The sequence below is a fragment of the Phocoena phocoena genome, chromosome 11 (assembly GCF_963924675.1).
Source record: "Phocoena phocoena chromosome 11, mPhoPho1.1, whole genome shotgun sequence".
Lineage (NCBI taxonomy): Eukaryota > Metazoa > Chordata > Mammalia > Artiodactyla > Phocoenidae > Phocoena > Phocoena phocoena.
Genome location: NC_089229.1, coordinates 52161396 through 52174185, shown reverse-complemented (window position 1 = coordinate 52174185; position 12790 = coordinate 52161396). Strand labels below are relative to the sequence as shown.

At 40.8% G+C, this 12790-nt stretch overlaps 1 protein-coding gene across 1 annotated transcript in view; it reads right to left on the bottom strand.

Annotated features, from left to right (window-relative positions):
- Nucleotides 1-12790, bottom strand: part of C11H12orf56 (chromosome 11 C12orf56 homolog) — a 59568-nt gene extending 46778 nt beyond the window's left edge. The window contains 2 exon segments of the mRNA XM_065888163.1: nt 12488-12711; nt 12713-12790. Coding sequence (XP_065744235.1) covers nt 12488-12711; nt 12713-12790 — 302 coding nt within the window.

Below are 12790 nucleotides of genomic sequence, written 5' to 3'. Positions count from 1 at the left end.
TGATTAGTATAATGTATATTAGTAGAATGTACAAAGCAATTCTGCTCCTGAGTATATGTCCCAGGAAAGTTTTCAAACAGGATGGAAGAGAGTAAGGGGGAGAAAAATGAATACTGATTCTACCCCAACCCTCAATATTTTTTGTATTTTTATAAATCTGTAACTGATCAATGAATATTTGTTAATAATTATAAACTATGATCTGTGTGCAAGCGAATATATCTATTTAATAATTGCAGTGTCAATTTTGAGAAATATCAAGAAATAAGGGCTTATTATAAGAACAGCTACTGGAGGCCTTGAATCCTTCTCTTGAGTTTCTAAACATTCTGAATTCATATACTTACACACAAAGTATATTTACATAAACACAGGACTTGGTCCTCTAATAGAAGTACAGCAACCTACTGCATAAGAAATCCTTAGGAAATTAATATAGATGGTGCCTCGTGCCAAATTACTGCACAAGAGCATTTTTATTTTTTACATACTGTAGTATTTATTAGGGAGAAGAGAAAAGAGGAAAGTTATTCTGTTTCAAGGCTTGATCAAGGATTCTGAGGATGCTAAATAGATTATAGCTCAGTGACTGACTGCAAAAACGAAAGAGCTAAGTTTAATAGGGACTCACTAAGTGCCACACACAGTTTAAGCACTTTACATGTACAGTTGACCCTTGAACAATGTGGGGTTAGGGGTACTGATCCTCTGCACAGTTGAAAATCAGCATATAACACTTTACAGTTCACCCCTCTGTATCCAAGGTTCCATATCCAAGGATTGTGTAGGACTGTAGTATGTATCTATTGGAGAAAGTCTGCATATAAGTGGACCCTCAAAGTCCAAACCTGTGTTGTTCAAGGGTCAACTGTACATGACTTAGCCCTTTACATATCATCCCTGTGGGATATGTACCATTGTGAGCCCCATCCTACCCATGAGGAGTGAAGTCTGGGAAGGTTAAATAGTCCAAGGTAGAGTCCAGATTTGAAGTCAGCCAGTGTGGCTACAGAGGCTTTATGTTTTTATCTACTATGCAGAGAAGAATGAAACAGCTTTTTCTACTTTCTGCCAAGAAGTGCTTCTTCTTAGAGAAAAATATAAGGTTCACCTTCTTTATTGTTTTTTTTCCCTTCTATTTTGCTAATGATATACAATTAAATGCAATACATTCTCATTTCATAAGGATGCCAAGGTGGTCAGCTCTGATTCTGTTAATTAAACAGATCGGTTTCTCCAAAAGTTCATCCCACTACTTGCCATGCACTATGGTTAGAAAATCTGCTTAATTTTAAGTTTCCATTAGCTAAATATCAGTAGAGGCTATAAATAGATGTAAACTCAATTGAAATCCACCCTGGTGGGTATGAGCTTAGCAGATCTGGACTGAGGGCTAAGCATTTTCACTCTTCCTTTGGATTATTCAAGGTGAATGCAATTAAATTTACATAAATCTTACTCTATGCCAGCACTGTAAAAATGTTCTATTGATCTGTATGTTTTTTTTATACATGCAAGCAATAGGCAGTCTTTTTCCTCCCAGCTTTAGGGGATTCTTAAGTAAGTCACAATAAACTTTTCCTTAGAGAACATTTTGGTTAGATATCTGCTTGGGTTTTCTCCTGTAAAATGCATGACTACATGGAACTATGCACTAATGAAGAGCTATACTAAAGACAGAGAAACCAAAGTACTGAATCTCATTATCAGAGATCATCAGCAGTCTGTTTTCTATCCCTCAGGTGTTAAAAGGCCTGTTGTTTACTATTACCTTGAAAAGTAATCATATTTATGTAAGTGTGATGTCCCAAGATAACTGCATCCTTCTTATGACCTGCAGCTTCTCATAATTAGGCCTAAAACTTTACACCTCAGAGGTGTCACAAAGCTCTGTACATGCTAACATTCTTTAGCCCTCTAATTAGTGTTTATGGTAGCCTGCCTTTTGTTTACACTTTTGACTCAGATGTTTAATTATGAAGATGACAGTACTAGAAAACTATGGGATAGCAGACCTAACTCCACCACCCCCACTTTATTTGGAAATCAGTCCTCCTCTCCACACATGGAGCACGCAGAAGCTGCCATGTTTTTAAACCTCTTGGCTATGGTGGATATTTTTTTAGCAGTCAATCATTTATTCAAGCTAGGCATCAGAGACCTTCCCAGGATTTTTTAATTTGGTACGAGAAAGTGTGTGAGTTAGCCTTTGTGTGGTGGTGGGAGAAGTAAAAAGTGAATTTAAGACAGTTGGTGACTTTGCTGTCCCACAGAAGACGTGGTATTCAGTGAGAGAAAATGAAGCTGATCCACAAACATCAGAGAAGACAGAGACAAAGTTCTATGGCATTCAAGTCCCAAGTTCCAGCTATGCCTAAGTCCAGCTTCATTCTTAGCATTCCTACTTTCCTAAGTTGTGGTTTCTAACTTTTGCGGATTTTGCTCACCATTGTACATCTAAAATTGAAGAGCCCAGCAAACAGAATATGCCAGATTTAACAGGTAAAATAGATAGATCTACATTTGCATCTATATTTATGTCTGTATCTGTACATATCTGCTGAATGAATGTTGAATAACATGAGTTGCCCTCTAATTCCAATATTGCCCTGTAATTCCAATAAATTCCCCTTTTAACCTAAGTTGGACCTCTGCCACTTTTAAAAGAGTTCTGACCTCCACAATAACCTAAAACAGCTACTGCACACATTACTTAGAAATCTCTTTTATTTTTCTAAACTGGAAGAAAACAATGAGGCTATCAGAGTGATCTAGAAAAATTGGGGCATTATATGCCAAATGGCAGTGCCTCTCCCTCAGTACTTCCAGTTACAAGGGCCACGTTAGGAACTTCACTTAGTGCCCTGAGACAAGAAGGCAGAGACCCTCCTCCCAGAAGCTAGTAATTTATGGCGCTCAGGGTAACAATGGAAGTGTATCAACCCCTTAAAACATAGCTTGTTATTACATGGATTTAGAACAAATCATGACCCTCTAAGCCTAATGATACAAGCCAGGCTTCCTAAAACAATTTTTTTTTCTTTTGGTGACAAAAAAAGTTAATAAAATTTAGTTTAAAAGACCTTTGTATGTCATTGTTCAGTGAGAGAAGGTATGAGAATAAGTACAGTGGGAAAAGGCCCCTCCCCAGTAACCCATTGCACAGCATGGTACACCACAGGTCTTGGGGGTGAATACTCTCCAAGTAGGCGTTCACTTTTTCTTTCCACATTTTGCAATGTTTTCCTGGGGGCTGTTTCCCCCATGTCATGACCTGACTTTCAGGGCCCCAATGCACCTTAATTTTCCCCATGCCTATAATCCCCTGACTCAGAGCTCTTAGAATCCTATGCTCCCTTCCTCCTAATGTCTAGATACTTAAAGTGTGTAATAGAATCATACTTTGAGTTATGCAGCTTAGGAAACTCCTTTTTCAATTTATACATGTTCCATTTTTTCCTGCCTCTACCGTAGCTTCTACTGTTCCCTCCAACTGCAATATCTCTATCACCATGTGCACCATTCCTTCACCGTCATCTGGCATCTTGACTTCTCCCCACAACCGAATAAGACCTTTCCCCTCATTAAATCTCTTTGACAATTTGCTCAAACTCAATCATGACACTTAGCATGCATACTTTGCAGTATCTTTATTTACACAAATGTCATATGTCCTGGTGAGAATCGGCCTCTCAAGGACAGGAACTATGTCTTACTCATCTTTGTATCTATTACAGGGCCCAGCATACCACTACACAGAACCAGAGTTCAATAAATGATTTGAGTTTGATTTTAATCATTTATTTATACTGAGACATCTGTATATTCAATTGAAATGAGAAAAATTATAGTTTATAACTAACTGGATTTGAATTTAGAAGAAAATCTCACAAAATACCTTCTTCATTATTACGTACATGAGATAAACAGAATTCAGTTCAAAGACATTAGTAGAGAAAAAGCATTTTAAAAAGCCAGTTGAGGGCTTCCCTGGTGGCGCAGTGGTTAAGAATCCGCCTGCCAATTCAGGGGACACGAGTTCGAGCCCTGGTCCGGGAAGATCCCACATGCTGTGGAGCAACTAGGCCCACGCGCCACAACTACTGAGCCCACGTGCCACAACTACTGAAGCCCACACTCCTAGAGCCTGTGCTCCGCAACAAGAGAAGCTACCGCAATGAGAAGCCCGTGCACTGCAATGAAGAGTAGTCCCTGCTCGCCGCAACTAGAGAAAGCCACGCACAGCAACAAAGAACCAAAGCAGCCAAAAATAAATAAATAACATAAATAATTTTTTTTTAAAAAGCCAATTGAAGTGTAAAATAAGTTTTGGACAGCAAGTTAAAAACATAAAACAACAATCTCACCTGAAAAGGGATTCATTCAAACTTTTAGGGCCATTATTCTCTTCTTTGACTTAAAAAAAAAAAAAGTTAGTTGGTCATTAGTCACATGATTTGATTGAGTTTATGAAGAAGATAGAGTTACTGTTCTGAATTGACGACTCTATAAATCCTCACAAAAACTTGCAAATTCAAAATTATAAACTGGGCAAAGAGCCAAAGTTCTTTTTACCACTGCACCACCAGGGAAGCCCCCCAGCCAATATTTTTGAATGGAGAGTGAATGCTGTTAATAACCATAATAAAACCACAATTATCAGGGCAGGACTTGTGGTTCCCTCTGTAGTGGGAGGCCCAAGTTTCACAGAGATGACTACCAGGAACTTTCCTAAAGCCAAGTGTTCACAATCTTTCCAGTTACCCCCTTGCACTTCTTCACGAGGGTTTTCATTAAAATCTCTGGCTGTTAATAAGGTTATTAAAATCAAACAAGCACTGGGACTTCCCTGGTGGTCCAGTGGTAAAGAATCTGCCTTCCAACGCCGGGGACACGGGTTCGATCCCTGGTCAGGGAACTAAGATCCCACGTGCCATGGAGCAACTAAACCCACACACCACAACTACTGAGCTGGTGAGCCTCAACTGGAGAGTCCACGTGCTGCAAACTACAGAGCCCACGTGCTCTGGAGCCTGCGCCACAACTAGAGAGAGAAAAACCTGCACGTCACAACTAGAGAGAAGCCCATGCACTACAACGAAAAGCCTGCATGCCACAATGAAGACCCGACACAGCCAAAAAATAAATAAATAAATAAATAAATAAATAAAATCAAACAAGCACTGACCTGGGCTTCCCTGGTGGCGCAGTGGTTAAGAATCTGCCTGCCAATGCAGGGAACATGGGTTCAAGCCCTGGTCTGGAAAGATCCCACATGCCACAGTGTAGCTAAGCCTGTGCACCACAGCTACTGAGCCTGTGCTCTAGAGCCGATGAGCCACAACTACTGAGACTGCATGCTGCAACTACTGAGCCCACATGCCACAACTACCAAAGCCCGCACGCCTAGGGCCCAGGCTCTGCAACAAGAGAAGCCACCGCAATGAGAAGCCTGTGCATCGCAATGAGGAGTAGCCCCGGCTCACCGCAACTAGAGAAAGCCTGCTCGAAGCAACAAAGACCCAATGCAGCCAAAAATGAATAAAATTAATTAATTTTTTAAAAACTTAAAAAAAAAAAGAAACAGCCACAATGACTGATAAAGAGTTTATCACTTCTTTCTTCCTCCCACAGTGAGATCTTTGAAATGCAACAAGTGAGTCAAAATAGAGGGGAAAAAAGCTCAAGATAAAAAGAAGTATGCATAACATGGTCTCATATAACTCTCACTATCTCTCAAAATGCATGACACAGATAAACAACACAGGGGTCATCCCATACAAACACAAAAGAAGCATGAAGAGAGCTGAATCTGAGCAGCAGGAGACCCGTGGGAATTTACTCTTGACTCTGCCACTAACTGGCTGTGTTAACTCTGGCCAGTGTGATGAGTTGTCAGTCTCCCAAGTCCCTCAATATTTGGAAATAAGGAAATATGTCCCTTTCTAAGAGGTAAACTGTATGATGGATCTGAGCATCCATTCATTCACTTATTCATTCTTCCAGTTTTACAAGTAGTTATTGACTATCTGCTATGTGTCTGGGAATATAACGCACAGTGATACAGGGATGAAAAGACAAACAAGGTCCTGCTCTCATGGAGCTTACATTTACTATGGGACATAGACAATAATAAATCACTAAACACATTAATCTTATACTGCAAATAGTGGTAAGTGTTTTGAAACAAAGAGATGTGCTAAGTGTGTTGGGGGAATGGTACTTTAGATTGGGTGAACACAGAAGGCATCCCTGTGGAGGTGATGCTGAATTCAGAAACATGACTGACAAGAAGGGATCAACCCTCTGAAGATCTGAGGAAATGTGTTCCAGATAGGATGACAGGTGCAAAGGCCCTGAGGCAGGAAGAAGAGCAGAAAGAGCTCTGGGAAGAGTGGTAGGAGGTAAGTCAGAGATGGGTCAAACCATGGAGGCTCCTATAGGGAATAAGGAGTTTGCAAGTTCATGCAGACTTTGAAACAGAAGAGTGATATAATTTAATTTATAATTATTATTTAAAAGGATCATCCCAGCTGCTATGTGGAGAGGAATCAATTTGGAGGCAATTTCAGTAGTCTAGATAAGGGACTGGACAAGTGGTGCTAGAAAAAGGAATAAGAAAAATGGGAAAGGTCATAGTTAGATATATTTTGGAAGACAAGTGATGGGGTTCAGAACACACTACCCCAAAATATGGTGCCTTGGCATACTGAATACTTTGAGCTGAAGGAATTCAAGAAAACACAGATGCAGGAAAGTCCTTCTGACCTTCCCCAGCCCTCCTCCCCTGAATCAGGTCTTAAGGCCCTCGTGAGAGAGGTGCCCTCCCTATACCCAGAGGAAAGGAACATCCTTATCTCCAAGACAAGGATGTTAAGACAAATCCAAACAAGCAGGCCTTTCTAAAATTTCCCCAGTCTATTACCCTTAGCTTTTTTGAACTTCTTTGAACTATCACATTTTTCTATGACTCTCCATTCTTCATTAAACCTAGTACTAAACACACATAGGTTTAACTGTTTCTTCTTTGAGATTTCATTTCCTTATAAAGGCTCCCATGTCATATAAAATTTTCAGACCTAGAAAAACGTTTTCCTCTTCTACACAAGTCAAGATGACATACTGATGTGTAGGATGAGGAGGGTGAAGGAAAGATAGAATTAAAGATAATGGAAGATGATGTTACTTCCTAAAATAGGAAAAGCTGAGAGAGGAACACGTTTGGGGGTGGAGATGAGGAATTCTGTTTTTGAACATATTAAACTTGACAAACCCAGTGCACAAATTTTCAAAAAGAATAAATGAGATTTAAAAACAGCTAATATATAGGGACTTCCCTGGTGGTCCAGTGGGTAAGACTCCATGCTGCCAATGCAGGGGGCCTGGGTTCAATCCCTGGTGGGGCAACTAGATCCCGCATGTATGCTGCAACTAAGAGTCCTCATGCCGCAAATAAGACCTGGCGCAGCCTAAATAAATAAATAAAACACCTAATACATAATCAATGCTCAAAAACCAGTTATTTTTTCCCCAAATTTACTAAATCTCCTAAAGAGATAATATCAATCTTACAGATTCAGGAAACTTAGTTGACTTAATATATGTGAATAAAGGTTATTGATAATAATGAAACGTGTATGTAGCTCTTCCCATGTGCCAAGTACTATTTTAAGTGTGTTTCATCTATTAATGAAGTTAATCCTCCCAACAGCTCTATAAGGAAGGCGCTGTTATCTCCATTTCACAGATGAAGAAATGGAGGCACAAAGTAGAGGATGAATATATATACTTGACCAAGTCCACACAGGTAGAAAGCAAAAGCTGAATAAAAATGTATTACTAAATGCCCCAATGTATATTGCAGATAATAAACTGAGAAACAAAGAGACAGATTATGTTGAATATTTAACAAATATTTATTGGCCATCTCACCTGTATCAGGCAATGTTCTAGGAACCAGATAGAGCAATGAGCAAAACAGACCAAAAGACCTGCTCTCATGGGCTCAATCAAGGAAAAGTGATTTGGAGAAAGAACAACTTGGACTTAGCCTGGAAACTGTGTAGGATTTGAATACGGGAAGGGGAAAGCAGGAATCCGTTAGCAAACTATAGTGGCCCCTTCGGCACAGCCTGTGACCTGTTTCTGTCCGAGCCGAGAATATTTTTTACATTTTTAAAAGGAGGAAGATTATAGATACGACGTTCTGAACATCCTTGAAGGAGGAGGAAGCAAACGCTGCAAGCAAACAGGCCCGGCTATAAAGGTGCATTTGCTGCCTGTTCAAGAAGCCACATGGACCCCAGGATGGCTGGAGAGGAGATATTCACTGAGGAAAGTGGTGAAAGGACAAGGACAAAGAAAGGCAAGAAGTAGAAACAAGGGCTGCTGAAGTTGACAGGTTTTTTTTCTTTGTAGGTGATGGGATGGCATTGAAGGAGAGTGAATCCATAGGAAATCACTGTTCAGGAGAGCTGGTTCTCACACTTGAAAAATGTGTCTAATCTTAGAAGGGCTTAAAGAATAGTATTGTGATGTACAGGACAAGAGCAGAACTCTAGAGCTTTCAAAAGGAACTTTGAAAGAAAACATCTGCCTTTCACAAAAGCTCTGCCCAAACAACCTTGGAAACCCTTTCTTTTAGGATATGAACCATAACAAACACCTACTGAGTGGTGATCATTTTGTAATGTATAGAAATATCAAACCACTATGTTGTACGCCAGAAACTAACATAGTGTTATAAGTCAATTATATATCAACTTTTAAAATAATTAATTTTTAAATATAAATGATTAAAAAACTGACATAAAATTATTTAGGGCTTCCCTGGTGGCGCAGTGGTTGAGAGTCCGCCTGCCGATGCAGGAGACACGGGTTCGTGCCCCGGTCCGGGAAGATCCCACATGCCGCGGAGCGGCTGGGCCCGTGAGTCATGGCCGCTGAGCCTGCGCGTCCGGAGCCTGTGCTCCGCAACGGGAGAGGCCACAACAGTGAGAGGCCCGTGTACCGCAAAAAAAAAAAAAAAAAAAAAAAAAATTATTTAAATAAAACTGACATTAATTTGTTTTGAAAAAACAAAAACAAATCACCTACTGAGACCTCCAAGTGCACGTGGAACTTGTCTTTGCTAGAACAGAAATCTCACATCTATACTCTGGGTCTAACGTTTTGTTGCTGTTCTTTCAATTTTTTTCCTTAGGGGAGAGAACAGAATTTTATCTGTATATTTGCAAATTTTATCCTAAGTGTAACTGGAATATGAGACATGAACTATGTGGAGAAATCTGGCCAAATGTGGAACAAGAAGGGTAGAGGCCCAGAGGCATAAAGGACTAGTTTGCTTAGGGGCTTTATTGACAGGACAGTAAAAACAAAGGCCAAGTGGGAACCTGAGCCAACTGAAAGTTAAATAACAAGAGACAAACTTGCACAGTAAAATGAGAAGACCTTTGAGAACGGAAAAGTATGTCTAAAGAGGTAGCCTTAGAAAGAGGACAGCACCCTAGTAGAAAAGGAGATTAAACAGTTTATCTTTCAAGAAAGGAGGAACCAGTTCTAAAAAACAAAGCTGCCCGGCACTGAGATGATATACTCCAATGTAATAGATAGCAGGACAACTATATATGACATAACATAGAAATCAGCAAAATTCTCTATGTGGTACCAAGGAGAGACATAGTGTTATTAATTCGTTATTAATTGACACTAGATAAAGCAATCTGGGGACACCCATTTTTCACACACCCTATGGAGCTTAGCACAAGCCACTGAAATGTAACAATAACTATAATAAAAACCCAGAAAAAGAGATTAAGGCATTTGTGCTTGGCATGATTATACTTATTTCTCACTGAAACAATACATTTTAACAAATACCCATTTTAAAACAACATAAGAGAAAACACTTCTTTATTGAATTCCTATTGCTGTTGTAACACATTACCATAAACTTGTGGTATTAAACAACGCAAACTTATTTTCTTACGGTTCTGGGGTCAGAAATCTGATATGGGTTTCACTGGTCTAAAACCAAGGTATCAGCAAGACTGCATTCTTTCTGGAGGCTCTAGGGAAAAACCTGTTTCTGTGCCTTTTCCAGCTTTTAGAGGCTGCGCACATTCCTTGGTTCGTGGCCCCCTTCCAACTTCAAAACCAGTAGTCTTTCTTATGCTGCATCACTCTGCTGCTGACTCTTCTTCTGCCTCCCTTTTCCACTTTTAAGGATTTTGTGATTACATTCGCCCTATGCAGATAATCCAAGATAATCTCCCTATTTTAAGGTCAGCTGATTAGCTAGCAACCTTAATTCTATCTGCAACTGTAATTCCCCTTTGCCATGTAACGTAAAACAGGTTCTGGAGATATCTTTTGGGAGCCATTATTCTGCCTACCACAACTTTAAACAAAGTTAAACTATATTGTGTAAGATGGACTTTAAATCTATCAACAATGCTGAAATCTTAGATTTGTTTGGCACCTTTAGAGACATTACACATTCTTCTATATGCCTGAAAGGTAAACTCTGTAAATCGAGTACAGAGTTTACCTTGTAAACTAAATAAATTGGTATGTCTTTTTGTAATATTCTTGGCTTGGGAGGCCTAGGGAGCTTTACTGTACTTTGCAGATTCTGACAGCTTAGAAAGAAATATATATAACAACTACTGAAATATGTAGTATTTCATATAAATAAATAAATTGGTATGCCTTTTTGTAATATTCTTGGCTTGGGAGGCCTAGGGAGCTTTACTGTACTTTTCAGATTCTGACAGCTTAGAAAGAAATACATATAACAACTACTGAAATATGTATACTGTCTCTTTTTGGGGAGAGTAACAATATCCTAAAATCACTATTTTCTGTTAAAAGAATACATGTTTACACTGCAGACACTAGAAGAAGTTAAGTGTTTAATATTTTCTAAAACATTTGGTCAGAAATTTAATTTTTTTTAATTTTAGTTCAAGAGAATGCAAACAGTAGCAGTGAGGAAAAGGCAGTTTTACTTCCAGCTTTGGCTCAAATAAAGCAAAGAAATTAGCATAGTGATATCAGCCCACGGCAGTATTTTAAGTAGAAAAAGAAAGCATTTACTTTTTTCATTTATTTATTTATTTTTAATGTATTTATTTTATTCATTCTTTTATTTTTCTCTACATTGGGTCTTCATTGCTGCGTGCAGGCTTTCTCTAGCCGCGGTGCAGTGCACGGGCTTCTCATTGCAGTGGCTTGTTGCGGAGCACGGGCTCTAGGCACGCGAGTTTCAGTAGTTGTGGCTCGCAGGTTCTAGAGCACAGGCTCCGTAGTTGTGGTGCATGGGCTTAGCTGCTCCGCGGCATGTGGGATCTTCCCGGACCAGGGCTCAAACCCATGTCCCCTGCATTAGCAGGCGGATTCTTAACTACTGTGCCACCAGGGAAGCCCTACTTTTTTCATTTAATTTTATTATTTTCTTACAGACATGTTCCAAACAAGCTATGATTTTCTTGGCAAAACAGCTCTATCAGGGCTTCCCTGGTGCCGCAGTGGTTAAGAGTCCGCCTGCCGATGCAGGGGACACGGGTTTGTGCCCCGGTCCGGGAAGATCCCACATGCCGCGGAGCAGCTGGGCCCGTGAGCCATGGCCGCTGAGCCTGCGCGTCCGGAGCCTGTGCTCCGCAACGGGAGAGGCCACAGCAGTGAGAGGTCCGCGTACCGCAAAAATAAAATAAATAAATAAATAAATAAAAATAAAAAAACAGCTCTATCAAGAGTCTCGCCAACCTCTCCCTTGTGGGACACAGAGACTAGGGCAAAGGAAAGAAAAACGAGGCTAGACACCTGTCCCCAATGGAAAAAGGAAGAACACACCTGAAGAGCAGCTCAGACAAAGGGAGCCAAGGGGGAAAAACAGTAATTGGAGAGAGACTGCTTCAAGCTGTTGCTGATTTATAAGGTAAATCTATTCCTGGACGAAAGGGATACAGTAGCAGCACACTAAAAACTGGGACAGATTGTATCTCCTTCAAGGCTCCGCTCTTATGACACTCCTTCCAGGAAGTTTTCCCAGCATGGCCTGAGCCCAGTTTGGATGAATGATCCGCCTGAGATTGCCAGGCATCCCATGCGCATCTCATTAATGCATGCATGCATTCATTCATTAATTCATTTATTCACAACTCATATTGAGCACCTAACACGCTCTAAGCCCTAAAAATAAAAAAATAAACAAGGCATAATAGCATTTATCACATGGCATTTATTTGTCCTGGTGTTGGCTTTCTGTCTCTCCCATAGCAGCTTCTGGGATGGCGCCCTATTTCACTTTTGCATCCTCAGTGTCTAGACAGTGCTTGGCAAGGCTAGATGCTTAATGAACTTAGGAATGACCTCAAAGCGTACTTCTGATAGGGGGCTATGTTCTCCAAATCTGTATTTGAGGGGACAGGGGATGACCGGTACACAAGATGAGAACGGTAAAAGCATCTTTATTCAGAGTGCATACAGAACCCCCCCAAGAAGGGGGATTCTCGCGAGCCCGTCCGCGCGCCTCACCAGGTCAATGGCCGCGATGTTCCGGAGCGCCACGACTCGCCGGATGGACTGGAGCGGGTTCTCGGTCAGGTAGATGAGCCGGTCACTGAGCAGCACGTACTTTAAGGTGTGTTTCCCCGTGTCGGACACCACGATGCACTGCTCGTAGGCGCGGATGGCGTCGTAGACCTCGGGCCGGCAGATGCCTCCGCAGGAACGCGTCCAGGCGGCTGTTCTTACGCGCGGGGAAACCGGCCCGCGCGGGGCTGGCCAT